The 16,480-nt window shown below is 45.3% G+C and overlaps 1 protein-coding gene across 1 annotated transcript in view; it reads right to left on the reverse strand.

Moving 5' to 3' along the window:
* Positions 1-16,013, reverse strand: part of LOC139563161 (Wilms tumor protein 1-interacting protein homolog) — a 39,799-nt gene extending 23,786 nt beyond the window's left edge. The window contains exon 1 of the mRNA XM_071381498.1: positions 13,982-16,013. Coding sequence (XP_071237599.1) covers positions 13,982-15,497 — 1,516 coding nt within the window. The 5' untranslated portion in view covers positions 15,498-16,013. The remainder of the gene's footprint in view (positions 1-13,981) is intronic.
* Between the last annotated feature and the right edge of the window lie 467 nt (positions 16,014-16,480).

Consider the following 16,480-nt stretch of genomic DNA (forward strand, 5'->3'; position numbering starts at 1 on the left):
AATTTCATATTCGTTAACTGTCACTTGATTCTCCACCCATGTAGGAAGCCTACTCTATTTCAATGAGACCACACACACTAGGCACATTTGAACTCTCACACCCAACTAGGTCAAGTAGGCTACTGAAGTTGAAGCTGTGTGTGAATAATGCAAAAAATATGTGCTTTCAATACAATAGGTAGGCTAACGCATACCAAGCAGAAATAGGACTGTATCAAAATAATCTGTGGGACAATAAAAATATTTTCATCCCAAAGACGTCTGTCTGACCGCCTGCTCCCGCCTGCAGCATGAAAAATGCTGGCCGCGCCGCCCTGATCTCTGTGGGGACCCGCAGATCCCACATGCATCCCGCGGTAATGCAGCCCTCTAGTGCGGTCAGTACATAACATGCTCATCATGTCTTAGCAGGGTGTCAGATGGTGACAGGGGTCCCAGCAGGGTCAGACAGCCAGGGAAGACCAGTCTATGAAGCTCAGGTGAATTTTGCAGTATATTCAGTGAATGACACAAAGTTCCATCTTGAATTGATGGGTAGACCTACAGTAGCTACAAGACAGCAGCTTAAAGCTACAGTCTGGGATCTGGAAATAATGGTCATTTAAATTATTGAACCATTGATTCTATTCTTGGATAATATAATTAATAAAAGTACACCAAGGTAATTCTTTCTCATGCCTCATTTTAGTAGGATTAGATGGTGACAGGGGTCTCATCAGGGTCAGGCAGACAGGGAAGACCAGTCTGGGACAGAGGTGAGGTGAATTCTTGCAGATACAACACTTTATTCATGCGCGGTGCTCAAGTTCAGAATGGTTGTCAATTACAACCCATACAGAGACCCTGAGCTCTGAGGTCATGTATAGCATATTACTGTACAGCCACTCCATTACAATTCAGGTGCTTATCAGTGTCCAAGTCTACCATTTTCAATCCGTATACGGATACGAGTCTAAAGGGCTACCTGTGTTAAGGTCAATTCTGTAGTGAGTTGCGAATTGCTCTTAATTCCAATTCAATTCTTGAATTTGAATTAGCCACACCCCAAATAAATGAGACTTTCATGTTCACGTCTCAGTTGAGTTGCTTTGAATTGCTTTGAATTCAATTCTACTTCCTTCAAATCAAATTCTATTCCAATTCTGCTTCCTGTGGGGTGTGGTCAATTCAAATTCATTGTTTGAATTTAATTAAATTTCGAAATTCCGAATTGACCCCATCCCTGCTTTTTACATCTATGACATCAGAGTGCGAATTATACCATGACATTCTTGGGAGCCTTGTGCATGCAAAAAAAAATGTATGGGCCTAATAGTAAAGACAAAAATGCATTACATTTGAATGTGGCATGAACACACCCAGTAATGATGTTTAAATCTGATTCTCAAACAAATCACTTCAAAAAGTTGGCTAACTGTACGTTCGTTCACTCTAAAATAATTCCAGCATCCAAACACTGGTCATTTCATGAAAGGAAAGAGACATCTGTTAAAAACACCATAATGACATTCAGCGATTGTCATTAGACCTACTACAGTGGTGTGTGTGTATTCATGGATGCCAATGGAAGCCATACTTTCCCAAAAATGTGAACAATAAAAAAAGAAAAATCATATGAAATAATGTCTCAATAAGGTTTCATAATTTTTCAATTCGCAAGTGGTTGAATCTAACTCACCGGAGAAAGCATCCGAGCAAGTGAAACTGCGGCCCTCTGTCTCAGTATATCTGATGCTGTCTGGCCAAAAAGAGTATGACAGGCGCTGTTTTGCTCGCTTGGATGCTTTCTCCGGTGAGATTGATGCATCTTGCTGTTGGCGCGCATCTCGTCAAATTATAAATATTTAACGACCCTCCCAAAGGTGAACTTTTGTTGCCTTTAGAGGAGCTCATGTTTAATTCATCCTCCGTAATTCGCACTCTTTATGAAATTGTAAAAAATGAAGGACTACGGTACCCCAAGGCTATCCAAAGGTTAGGCCCACATGTTTTCCTTTCAACAAGAGTAATTCAGCTGGACCAAAGTCAAATATTGGCATTTCCTATTCCAACTTAAACTCGTGACGCTGTTCCTGCACTCAGAAAAGATAAGAGGAAAAATTAGGGCTATTCTCTCTGATAAGAATAAATAGCCAAACTATGAATCATCTTAATCACAACAGCTTGGCCAAAATAAATATCTAGAATAGCCATGGGCAAGAAAATAAAATATTACTGTCCAGATTTGGTAGATCCCATATTACCTCTATATTCCCTTTAACGAGAGACGCAGAAGACTGCAAAGTGTAGTTATGTAACCACCTAAAAGTGAACATGAAAAAGATACCAGTGGGGTCGAAATATTGTCTGTTTTGTGTGTCTCAATTAACTACTGTGGGAGTTGAAGACTTTTTAAAATGTGTATCTTTCCAGCACCTGAACTAGTTAGATTTACTAAAAGTGAACAAGATATCAGTTTGGAGTGTTCCATGGTGTTTCTGAAGATTCCAGATCTTGAACCACAAGAACTCTGACAATGTTAACGTGCGCACAGTATTTGGATAATAGCTCATATCCTGGTGAAGGTCTTATTTTTCTTATATTTATTAATCTCTTGTTTGTTCTTCTTTTGTTCTTATTTGTGTATTAGTATTTACTGTTTATTGCACTGCTGGAGCTAGGAACAAAAGCATTTTGCTGCACCAGCTTTAACATCTGCAATCTGTGTAGGAGACAAATAAACTTTGATTTGATTTATTCAGGATAAGCTGTTTACATGCACCTTTGATTTCCCACCCACGAGTATCCCTGTATCTATAAATAAACAGAATATTGCTAATTTAGCCAAAAGTTTGTACCCCTCATTTAGATATTTTTCTGATTATAACTTCCGACATTAGGAAGGCTATTCGTTAGTCAACTTTGTTAGTCTATAATTATATACACGCAGCTTTTCTTCTGTCATTCCTTGATGCTCTAGAACACTAAATAAAGCATTGCTCACCAGAATGATGTCATACATCGATAGAATGAACGCTTTATCAATAATCTAGTTGACATCGCTAGCGTTCTCTTTTCTGCTTCTCTCGAGGAGCAAAGAAATTTATGGACCGGGGAGTTTGTTGACCAGTTTTAAGGAAATTAAAAGCTGTGAAAACAATCCAACATGTTTCTGACAGTAATTCATTTCGTCTTGGAAGCATATTTGATATGGTTGAAAGTGAAATTTTGTCAGCTTTTATGTCGCAGAAAGAAATTGCACGTTTCGGCTGCACAACAGGTACCTAAGCGCACATGCGCATTCTCTCAAGATTAAAGAAAAAATATATATTTCTCCACTCCTGTTCCCGAGACAAAATGAACATTTGGTCTATCATTTTACTGCAAGAAACAAATAATTCTGCATGAGTTAATATTATAATAGGCTACATGTGAGGCCTACAGTCAGTGTCCAGACTTCAATTACTATCTCAACTATCCCAACTTTTCCCATCTGAACTTCAAAGCTGATACTATGTGAAACTGAGTCTGCGCAGACCGTTTAAACAACAGTAAATGGGATAAGATGTTTACATGCCACAGTATCCTGTCTAAGATCAGCATATCCCAGGCATCTTATTTTTTATTTTACCGTTATTTTACCAGGTAAGTTGACTGAGAACACGTTCTCATTTGCAGCAACGACATGGGGAATAGTTACAGGGGAGAGGAGGGGGATGAATGAGCCAATTGTAAACTGGGGATTATTAGGTGACCGTGATGGTTGAGGGCCAGATTGGGAATTTAGCCAGGACACCGGGGTTAACACCCCTACTCTTACGATAAGTGCCATGGGATCTTTAATGACCTCAGAGAGTCAGGACACCCGTTTAACGTCCCATCCGAAAGACGGCACCCTACACAGAGCAGTGTCCCCAATCACTGCCCTGGGGCATTGGGATCTTTGTTTAGACCAGAGGAAAGAATGCCTCCTACTGGCCCTCCAACACCACTTCCAGCAGCACCTGGTCTCCCATCCAGGGACTGACCAGGACCAACCCTGCTTAGCTTCAGAAGCAAGCCAGCAGTGGTATGCAGGGTGGTATGCTGCTGGCGTATCTGGGTTTCTTAAAACCAGGATAGGAGCTTATTTGGGTTACTGTAAACAGATATGATGTTTTTATGCGTCAACTCAAAAACAGGGATATTGGTGTGCATGTAGGGCTGCAGGTAGCCTAGCGGTCACAGCATTGGGCCAGTAACCTTCAGCAAGGCTCTTAACCGTACTACTATGTGTATGTGACAATAAAACATACAGTCTATATATATATATGTAAACGTGGTCATTGATTATAATCTGCATTGCCTCAGCGGACAGCAGTTAGACTCTCTTGATTACGCCAAGGCTGCTGGCCGATCTGTACTAACGCCAAACTCCAAGCCCAGCATACTACTCTAGTCTGGTCTGGTCTGCCAATGTCCCTGTATCTCACTGCTAATGGTCTTTTAATACTCCCCCACTGTTCCAAAACTTCCAGGAATATTTCTGAACATGTTTTAGTTTTTCTTCCATAATTGGGGCATTGGCATCGAACAATTCCATGAACAGTATGGACAAACTGTTGGCTGCCATACAATTTAAACACATGGATCTGCACTGATAATGGCAGGTCCTGAAAATGTAATGGCACCTCTATTATACCATCTGTACCACATTTGCACCTCTTCTGCTCTGCTTTGAAAAGATGGCTGTTCCTAGGAGATACAGGCTGGAGAAATGTGAAGCTAGCAGTGACAAGTCTTCACAAGGCAAAGGCTATCTGTGGTCTCTGATCTCGAAGTGTCTGAACTTTGAGTGCAAGGACCAAGTGCTCCCGGGGAGTAGAGCTGAAATGTGTTATAGTGAGGTGGGGAAGGTAGGGGGGAGTCTGCACTCCAGGGTGGTTGATATTTGGAGGGAGTATGGACTCCCACCACTTGACGATATCTCTGCTTAGCAGGTCATTATCACAACCCCCACACACACACAGATTATTGTGCATTCTCCAGACCAAGGTCTCCTCCAGCTATCTCAGTCCCATTCTGCTGCATTCCAGACTCATGCACTTGCCTGAAGCCTCCTCTGTCTACTACGGTATCTGACTACGAGACAGATAGCGGTGCTGAGATGTTTACAAGGGAATATGCTGACAATGAGGTAGGATAGAGCAACATTCTTAGAGGCTTTGTTGAACTGATATCTTCTGAATACTCATAGGAGCAACTGCCCCAATACTGTCCTCTCTCTCTGCCTTCCACTATACTTTATTTCCACTGAAGTTTAAGGCTTTGCTTATTTCCATTGTACTTCTATAGTACAATCCTGCTGGAGCTTCAGTCAGAATTGTAAACAAAACAATGGACCATGTCCATGTGCACACCTCTAGGTACATGTCCATTTCATCTCCCAAGGTGGAAGCCTTGCCCTGAGGAAGGAAAGCTTGACAGGAAAAACTGACCAGAATAGGGAACTTGCTACAAGCTAAGGAAAAGTTCATGGCATTTTGAGCCAAGTTGACTTGAGATGATTTCCCATAAATGTTGCTGTTAAGCCTAAAAGGCCCTCAAACGGATGTGGACAGTGTTTTACATGACTGAAGGGACTAGGGAGAGGGTTAGGGAGAGAGAGGGACTGAGCAGGAAAAGTCTAATTTGTTCTTAATTTAAACCAGATCACCAAGTCCCTGGTGCCTCCACTGTGGGTACATCATGTCCAGTGTGCTCAGGACAGAACAACACCACTGGACACATGTGGAGAAGAAAGATCATTGCCCTTCATCGTCAGTAGCACACTCAGTGATGCTGCCCATAACAGAGAGTTCCACACCTTTGGGGACCAGGGATGTAGTGCTGCCGGAGCGTGAAGGAGTGGCTGTCACGTTCCTGACCTTATTTCCTTTGTTTAGTCTTTGTTTAGTTGGTCAGGACGTGAGCTGGGTGGGCATTCTATGTTTTGTGTTTCTATGTTGGGTTTGTTGTTTGGCCTAATATGGTTCTCAATCAGAGGCAGGTGTTTGTTATTGTCTCTGATTGGGAACCATATTAAGGTAGCCTGTTTTCACTGTTTGTTTGTGGGTGATTGTTCCTGTTCCAGTGTTTAGTGTTCACGTTACGGGACTGTATCGGCTTCGTTCCTTTTTTGTCGGTTTGTTGTTTTGTTCGGTGTTTAAGTATTTCCCATTAAATATGGATGATATTCACGCTGCATCTTGGTCCTCCTCTCTTTCACCCGAAGACAGTCGTTACAGTGGCGCTCCCTCACTTTTTTCAATTTGAAAATACACGCAGCTGGTAAAAGTATTTCTGGAAGATTAATTCTGATAAATTTGAAATAAATTATATTTAATTACCACAAAAATTCCATGAAAAACAATAGAATGACAAACCAAATAAATATGTATAGCAGCCTAGAGGTAGGAAAATTGTGGTTTGTTCCCTTTCTTCTCTCTGGTGGTGAGAATGATGAAGAACTATAAGCTGTGTGTGTGCACTGTGGAAGCCCGTCGGAGGATGGACCACTTTGGCCCAATGAGAACGTTGAAAAACTAAATTTCCCTGTGTGTGTCTGCCTTGATGTTCATAAAACTCCATGGACCCCTCTTCCGCAGTGGAACCCAGAACGAAATGTGACCACCGCAAAGCCTGAGAGCCTGACCTTCTCTGGAAGTAGATTGGCTATTAGTCGAGACGCAGGGCCCGTTCTAGCTTAGTATGTTAGGATGGGCAATTGGAACTGTGAATTGGGCCAAGTTTGAGGAAATAATGCATTTAGGTTATAGTTTATTGTGATGCATGAATACATCACACTAAAAGCTTCATTTTATGGTGGTTTAAAAAAAACATTTCCTGCAATTCTACACGGTAATGATTTATATTCACTTCTTGGTCAATTGATTTGATAATATGTTCAATCTATGCAAATAAATTCTATGAATTGATAGTTCACCTCTCTGTTTTCTTTTATTCTGTAATAGGGTATATTGTATTGTGTTCAATAAAATCAAAGTTTATTTATAATAGAGCATGTAAGCTACACAATACAATGAAATGCCTACTCGCAATAAAGCTCTCCTCGCAAGCAGTGCAATGATATTAAGCTAAGTATTTGTTTTACATTAGGCTATAACCAAATAGAAATACCACGTAGTTGTTTGTTCCTGAACTGGCCAAATGGCAGAGCTATCCTTCAGCACCACAAGTTGGTTTAACTACTTTAAGATCATTGTGCGATCCTGGCGTTGTCATTTCAACACTACGAAGAGCACTCCAATGCTTAAAATTAAATCTCATCAAGATCTGTTGCCTACACCGAATAGTCATCACTTATTACTATTATTACAAATAGAAGACTTTCACTTCACGCAACGATACTCGTTTAGTAAAGTTAGAACAAAGCTGAATCCATGTCTAGCAATTTCACATAACAAAACTAAATATAAAAGCATAGTAGGCCTATAATGTTATTGTTACACCAAAAACACCTCATTTCTAATGACATTTTAGGATGGTTAGCTGAAGCTGAATAGTCCAAAAGAAATCCACATGCGCCAACTCAACAGCGCGCGCCACTAGGCAGGATATACACTTTGATTGAAACAAAATACAAGGCTAATAGTTTGTTATCACAATCTACTCTAATTCTCTCATAAAACAGTAGGCTAATAGTTTAACACAATCTACTCTAATTCTCTCATAAAACAGTAGGCTAATAGTTTGTTAACACAATCTACTCTAACTGGCTCATAAAACAGTAGGCTAATAGTTTGTTAACACAATCTACTCTAATTGGCTCATAAAACAGTCGGCCAATTCAAGAAGCTCTAAAACCATATTCCCATGAAACTGATTGAGATCAAACAAATGATTGGCATGGAGATGCAGTTTGGACGTTTCAGCTGTAAAATGTGAAGAATAATCATTCACGATGGACAGTGATGATGGCCTATTTGAAATGAAGTAGCCTATGCCTAACTTTGTGTTTGAGAGTATTAAGAATATAACATTTTCTTTGGACAATATGGTTAGGCAAAGGCAGATGTTGCAATTGGAGAATGCATTTTATGCATATTCTATAATGATAGGCTATTCAATTGGCTACATCTGTCGGTACAAACTTTGATTGAGTAAATAATTATGTAATTTACTTTTTTTTTTGCGCTCCCTCACCTAAAAATAGCAGTACACCACTGTTGGGGACATATGAAATACACTATTAGGCTACATAAGCAAGAATGGAACTAATAAGAAATAGTAACATTCAATTTGTTTGTGTACTTGAAATCATTATGTTGATGTACCTGCAATGTTTGTCCAAAACCTAGATGTTTGAGAAATGGCATGAAACTGGAAATGAGGCAGAAACTCTGTCTGAAAATCTCTCACAATATTTAAGCGATTATGCTGTGTTCTGTTGTTGTTCAGGCAGGCCAGGGACAGTGTGTCACGTTCCTGACCTGTTTTCTCTTGTTTTGTATGTCTTTATTGGTCAGGGCGTGAGTGTTGGGTGGGCAGTCTATGTTTTGTATTTCTATGTTGGGTTTTGTGTTCGGCCTGGTATGATTCTCAATTAGAGACAGGTGTGTATCGTTTGTCTCTGATTGAGAGTCATACTAAGGCAGCCAGGGTTTCACTGGTGTTTTGTGGGTGTTTGTTTCCTGTGTTAACGTTTGGGCCACACAGGACTGTTGCAGGTTAGTCACGTTTGTTGTTTTGTTTATTTGTAGTGTTTGTTGGTTTGCCATTAAAATCATGAATACCTCCTACTCCGCATCTTGGTCCGATCCATGCTCCTCCTCGTCTGAGGAGGAGAACGACATTGACAGCCGTTACAGAAACACCCACCAAACCAGGACCAAGCGGATTGGAGAAGGACGGCAAGAACAAAAGCAATGGAGAGAAGAGGAATGGACATGGGAGCAAATACTCAACGGAGAACGCCTGGGCTAAGGTGGGAGAGAATCGCCGCTCTCGGGAGGAGAAGGAGGCCGCCACAGCCCAGGAGCGCTGGTATGAGGAGGCAGCACGTAAGAGAGGCTGGAAGCCCGAGAGGCTCACCCAAAAATTTATTGGGGGGGGGCTAAAGGGGAGTGTGGCGAAGCCGGGTTGGTTACCTGAGCCAACTCCCCGGGCTTACCGTGGAGTGAGAGGGTGTCGTACTGGTCAGACACCGTGTTATGCGGTAAAGCGCACGGTGTCCCCAGTACGCGTGCTTAGCCCAGTGCGGGCTATTCCACCTTGCCGCACTGGGAGGGCTAGGTTGGGCATCGAGCCGGATGTCATGAAGCCGGCCCAACGTATCTGGCCTCCAGTACGTCTCCTCGGGCCGGCGTACATGGCACCAGCCTTACAGGTGGTGTCCCCGGTTCGCCTGCATAGCCCAGTGCGGGCTATTCCACCTCGCCGCACTGGCAGGGCTACGGGGACCATTCAACCTGGTAAGGTTGGAGAGGCTCGGTGCTCAAGAGCGCGTGTCCTCCTTCACGGTCCGGCATATCCGGCGCCACCTTCCCGCCCCAGCCCAGTACCACCAGTGCCTACACCACGCACCAGGCTTCCAGTGCATCTCCAGAGCCCTGTTCCTCCTCCCCGCACTCGCCCTGAGGTGCGTGCCCTCAGCCCGGTACCTCCAGTTCCGGCACCACGCATCAGGCCTATTGTGCGTCTCAGCCGGCCAGAGTCTGCCGTCTGCCCAGCGGTGCCTGAACTGCCCGTCTGCCCAGCGGTGCCTGAACTGCCCGGCTGCCCAACGCCGTCTGAGCCATCCGTCTGCCCAGCGCCGTCTGAGCCATCCGTCTGCCCAACGCCGTCTGAGCCATCCGTCTGCCCAACGCCGTCTGAGCCATCCGTCTGCCCAACGCCGTCTGAGCCATCCGTCTGCCCAACGCCGTCTGAGCCATCCGTCTGCCCAACGCCGTCTGAGCCATCCGTCTGCCCAGCGCCGTCTGAGCCATCCGTCTGCCAAGCGCCATCTGAGCCATCCGTCTGCCACGAGCCATTAGAGCCGCCCGTCTGTTCCGAGCCGTTAGAGCCGTCCGTCAGTCAGGAGCCGCTAGAGCCGTCCGTCAGTCAGGAGCCGCCAGCCAGTCAGGAGCTGCCAGAGACGCCAGCCAGTCAGGAGCTGCCAGAGACGCCAGCCAGTCAGGAGCTGCCAGAGACGCCAGCCAGTCAGGAGCTGCCAGAGACGCCAGCCAGTCAGGAGCTGCCAGAGACGCCAGCCAGTCAGGAGCTGCCAGAGACGCCAGCCAGTCAGGAGCTGCCAGAGACGCCAGCCAGTCAGGAGCTGCCAGAGACGCCAGCCAGTCAGGAGCTGCCAGAGACGCCAGCCAGTCAGGAGCTGCCAGAGACGCCAGCCAGTCAGGAGCTGCCAGAGACGCCCTACAGTCATGAGCTGCCCTACAGTCATGAGCTGCCCTACAGTCATGAGCTGCCACCCAGTCCGGAGCTGCCACCCAGTCCGGAGCTGCCACCCAGTCCGGAGCTGCCACCCAGTCCGGAGCTGCTGCCCCTTATCCCGGAGCTGCTGCCCCTTATCCCGGAGCTGCTGCCCCTTATCCCGGAGCTGCTGCCCCTTATCCCGGAGCTGCTGCCCCTTATCCCGGAGCTGCTGCCCCTTATCCCGGTGCTGGCCCTTATCCCGATGCTGCCCCTTCATTTAGGTGGGTTGAGTTGGAGGGTGGTCATTGGGAGGGGGATACGGAAGCGGGGAGTGACTATGGTGGGGTGGGGACCTCGCCCAGAGCCTGAGCCACCACCGTGGTCAGATGCCCACCCAGACCCTCCCCTAGACTTTGTGCTGGTGCGCACTTTGTGCTGGTGCGCCCGGAGTTCTCACCTTAAGGGGGGGGTTATGTCACGTTCCTGACCTGTTTTCTCTTGTTTTGTATGTCTTTATTGGTCAGGGCGTGAGTGTTGGGTGGGCAGTCTATGTTTTGTATTTCTATGTTGGGTTTTGTGTTCGGCCTGGTATGATTCTCAATTAGAGACAGGTGTGTATCGTTTGTCTCTGATTGAGAGTCATACTAAGGCAGCCAGGGTTTCACTGGTGTTTTGTGGGTGTTTGTTTCCTGTGTTAGCGTTTGGGCCACACAGGACTGTTGCAGGTTAGTCACGTTTGTTGTTTTGTTTATTTGTAGTGTTTGTTGGTTTGCCATTAAAATCATGAATACCTCCTACTCCGCATCTTGGTCCGATCCATGCTCCTCCTCGTCTGAGGAGGAGAACGACATTGACAGCCGTTACACAGTGTGTTCTCTCTACTCATGGTCTATTGTTGGAAGGGTAATGACAGCATTCTAAACACTTCCCATATTCATGATAGGGAGCTAAAATACTCATACTTCACTAATGAGAATTTAATTTGTGATTAAGCTAATGCATCATGAACATGTATCATTAATGTGAGCATGTATCAACTGACACAAGAGTTACCATTGGCCCTAAAACATTTAGCTGCCTATTTGTTTTGTGTATTCATAAGTGTATTTGTCAAAAGAGCAATTGTATCTTCTCCATTTAGCTCTAAGCCACACATTGTAGCTCAGACTGCCCTGCAGAGCGGCTGCAGTGAGAGTTGAGAGTTGGGGTGACTGACACCACCACCAACACAGTAAAAGTTGACCAAACCCTTTCTGAGTCAACCATGTAACATTACTATACCGTCATTATTATTCTGAGCAGGTGATCAGACTTGACCCCCGACCGCCATGTCTGGCCCGCGAGCCAAGATCGTGTGCCAAGTGTCTGGTGTTGCCCGACTCCCCACTGGCTGGTTAATGAAGGGCTTCGTGGGGGGGTCTGGGCGGGGGCGAGCCGGCTCTGCTCTGGAGGCCTCAATGCTGGTCTGTCCCGGGCCAGCTGTTGATTCACAGCTCCTTCGCCACCACAACAAACAGAGGCCACACAGGGGCCTGCAGTGAGGCAGAGCACAGAGCAGAGCAACGCAGTGTGACAGCACAGACCTCAAAGCCTGGGCGATCAATTTCTCCACTGTCGCCATGGAAACAGAGCCGGCTCTCTCTCTCTCTCTCTCGGCCCAGCGTACTGTGAGGGGCTTCTGTCTGCTACATTCTACAGCTCTCACCTGCTCCTCTGTGACAAATGAACAGCCGTCTCAGCGTCACTCTGAGCCAGCCAGCGCACTGGAGGAAAACAAAATCAAACCACTGTTCTGTTCTCAGACCGCAGCCATTTGTCCATCAACACATTCAAAAGTTGGATAGATTCTCCCTTCTTTTCCTGTAGGAGGGGAGAGTTTACACCTTCAAAAACAATGTTTTCAAGTCTCAGGGAGGGAATATGTTGCAAAAAAGTCACAGCTCAGAGCACTCATGGAGAAAAAAGGCAACAACAAAAAAATCTATCTTATGGAAAGCACAGAGAGAAATGGCAGAGAGAAGTCTTCCAGAGAATGCCCGCTGCAGTGTCCGACTGGCCGGACGTTTTCACCAAGCAGCAAGACCACTGAATCACTGAAGGGTATCTACTCGCTCCCTGGGACAGAACAGAAGGTTCCATTCAGCCCTACTCAGCGCTGTGTAAACGTTAGCTCTGCCAAAACAGAAATGTGTATTTCCCTGCAAAAGCCACTCTTATCTGCCACAGAGGGAGTCGTTGTTAGCATTATAGAATACAAGTTAGTTGTTAAGGTTGCAACCAGCCACTAGATGAGATGACAACAAAGCTCAGTGAAGCTAGGCTGACGTCGTGTTCAACGCCCCCTTTTAACTACAGCATGACGATTAAACAGACAAACTTTACAAGCACCACAACTACACTGGAATAGTAAACAATGGATTTACTTAGCACTACAAAATAGCTGCTTTGTAGTAACATGAGTAACAACAATTAATAACACCTGACTTGTTACACATAAGAAAATCCATGTTATGTCAATAGGTAATGTAGTTAGGCTGTTATTACTATGTTCTTACACTATTGTTATTACACTTGCTGTGCAAGGTACGGAGATGGAGATCAGGACTGTGATTTTATAATGAAAAGGATCCCCAGTAGCTCTCTGGACAACATTCCCCCACCCCTCCACCTCACCTCACAAAACACCCAAGGACTTGAGGCAAAGGGCTACCTCAGGCGTGACCAGCCAGTTCTGATTGATCAGTGGCAGGGCTGCTGTGGCCAGGCCACAACACTGTTTGACCAATCAGCTGGCTCCATGGACAAAATGGGCCTGATCACTCAGTTAATGCTCCAGTTAGCCTAACGCCGCCTCAGCCTCCCACGATACCAAACACTATCAAACACACCAAATATTATGACAACACAAAATGTATTGTGAAGATAATATTCTTAAACTTGAAAAATGTACGTTTAGTTTTTGCACTGCGCTCATTAAAGTCCATGCTTCAAATAGACTAAAGTTATCTTCAGTGTAAACACATTATCAAAGGGAAAATATTTATTAGGTGAATCAACTAGAACCAGTGATGAGATATTTGTGTCAAGCAATAAAATGAGGTGTTATAATTGAAAATGTTTCCAAATCTCCATGGCCTGACCTGTGTTGTGCTGTCCTGTGTTGTGCCAATGAACATGTGCTCAGCTATAATGAGGTTAGTGACCCAGCTGAAGATGAAGTAACCCAGTGAAGCCCATCAATTTACTTATCTTCCACACATGTATGGACCACAGGGCACCAGAGTTCAAGTTCATAACCATGAGGGTTATTATCAGACCACCAAACACATGGAACGTGGAGGATGTAGTCTGGCCCTTTTACATTTTTACCAGACTAATTCATTTGACTTTGTGTAAGAATAGCCTAATTCTGACCTCTTATTGAGACATGTTTAGGGAGCTGTCATAAGTTTATAAGTAGTCAAAAAAAAAGATATACCAAGATCAATCAAATTATTGTTTCATTTCATTTCATTTTTTGTTTTTCTATTTTAAAGCTTTATTCTCACTTCATTGCACTCTCATAGTGTTCCTTATAATAAGCAGTGTTCATAGGAGGAGTTACACTTACCAAAGTATTCTTTTTTCATGTGCATTTCTAACTCCTTCTCCAGCTCCAAGGTGAGTGCTTCCAGACTCCTTTCTGCTTGGCTTGGGCCACTTTCCCGGCATGGGGTCACCTGGTAAGGTAGTTTAAACCTCTGCCCTGAGGCTGGAGTTTTCGTATGGAGCCCATAAGAAGATGATGGTGATCCAGCGGTCACCTCTGTATTCATCCCTGCCTGGGTTGACTGTTGTGGTGCATGCTGTGGCAGGGCCTCTGGCATCCCAGAGAGCGCTTGGAGATGGATACGACTATGAACACCGTTGGTATCGCCACAATCTTGTGTTAGTATGTCCTCCTGCAAACCAGTCCCCAGCATTGAGGACCTGGGTGAAGGCAGTTGGAGATCTGGGTATGTGCTCATAGATCCCCTGGAGCTCCGGGAACTTCTGGAACTGTGACTGGAGATACTGGACCGGGGACTAACGACGCAGTTAGCTATTGTCCCGGGTCTTGCGCACCCGTCCTGGCTGCAGATGCTTGACCGGGGACTGGCCACCGGCATGCCATGCAAAACTGCACCCTCCAGATCATGGTTCTCCACAGGCATGTAACGCGAATCTGAATAGCTAGAGCGTGGACTGGTGGTACAAGAATACTGGCTCGCTGTGCTGGACCTGGGGCTGATGTGCCTTTGGTCGTAGCCCATACTGATGCCGCTGGTGCGGTTACTGCTGGGCTTACTGCAGCAGTCATAGCTGTTCAGACTGGCCCTTGGGCTGGAATGTTTACTTGTGTCGCTGGCTGTACTTGCATAGCTAGACCGGGGGCTGAGGGCACTGCTCCCTTCACAGTGTACCAGACTGGACCTGGGACTAGTGTACTTGTCTTGCCCGGGTACCACCAGACTCGTGCGCGGGCTACTGATGCTCGACCTCGGGCTTGCATGTTTGCTTTGCTCCTGGGAGGAGAGGGAGGATACGAAACTGGACCGCGGGCTGGTTGCATTGTATCTGCCGTCGTGGTTGGTGGTAACACAGATACTGTTGCATCTGTTGCCAGGTGAAGGTACTGGCTTGTTCAAAACCACTCCATCGTACGCGCTACCAGTGCTGTACCTATGCCCCAGCACCTCCAAGGAGTACCTCCTGTGTCGCTCGGACGCGCCGCTATAACACGGCAAAGCAATTTCGGATTTGGTGCAATAGCTATCTTCGTTAGGATAAACTATGTCTCTTTGAGGGGTGCAATAATCCACAGGAACGGCTCTGTTGCCATTCACGGGGCGCACGGGAGCCGCAGTGTACACTTTATTCCCAGTCATGTAATTCTCAACGGTGTGTATCTGTTGCTGAGGCACAGAGTTGCCATTCATTGTCTTACTTTTCTGCTCGGGTATCGTTGGAGACGAAAAATCCAAATCGGTGTTGATAACCATGTCCCTCCTTGAACTGTACATTCCATCCTTGTATGCTTCATATAAGGAAAGGTCCTCCATTAATTTACTCGCCCGGAGTCCCAAATCTTCCTCATAGTGATCCATGGTTTGCTCCCGAGGCGACGAACAAGTTCAGAGAAAGAGCGCACTACCGACTACCGAGTGAAAGATAGCAGTAATTGCATTTCACTTGGAAATCATAACAAAACGCAGGCTCAATCCAGGCATCGTCGCCTGTTTGCTGAACAGCCAGTGTGCTTGGAAATCTCGAAGCGGTGCATGATCTTTTTCTTCGAAAACATAAACCCTTATCACAAAGTTTCAACGTCAGGATACATTTGTCAACTTCAGTTTTTGTTAAGTTGAAAGGTCTTTACAGTCAATGGCGCGCTGCGCGGAGGAATTTTCCCTTGTCAAGTTTTTCTCCAGTTTTCCAAGAGTCTCAAATTTAAATTTGAGGTAGAGAAAATATTGCAATGCACCACTAACAGCCACATCTTACATATTAAAAGAGAAAGAGTGCGCCAAAACTCATTTTAAACACAATTTAGCGCAAGGGACTCGTTTGTGGAGAAGGAATGCGAGGAAGAGGACGGGGTGCACTCCGCCTCTCTGGAATGTGGTTAATGCTGGAGCGAAACAATGATTGCGACCAACTCAGCAAGGGGGTGCCTGAGTTTGAAAAAAAGAATACTCCCTAGAGAGTATGGCTGTATTCATCTCAGCCTTAAAAAACTGCACAAAGGACCAGTCTCACCTGGCCCAACTTCCTTTGCCCTTTTCGGTTTCGGGACAGAAACAGCTTCACTGAATTTAGAATGGATTGTTTCTAGAGCATGCTGGAGTTTAGATGCCGAATGCAGGGAAGGCTTCTCTTCTGTCTATCAACAAAGGGCTTTTGCCACCAAGAAGCATCTCTTATTTGTCGCATGACTCGCATTTATGATTTTGTTCTTGACAGCAAAATATTGCAATCTCTCAAAAACATTGATGTTTTATAAGTTACAAAAAAGTTTATATAATGTGTGATGATTAAGCTGAGACTTGTCCCCAATTATTTATGAAGTTAGCCTATTACTTTGTGCAAC

Source organism: Salvelinus alpinus, chromosome 33 (assembly GCF_045679555.1).
Source record: "Salvelinus alpinus chromosome 33, SLU_Salpinus.1, whole genome shotgun sequence".
NCBI classification, from domain to species: domain Eukaryota; kingdom Metazoa; phylum Chordata; class Actinopteri; order Salmoniformes; family Salmonidae; genus Salvelinus; species Salvelinus alpinus.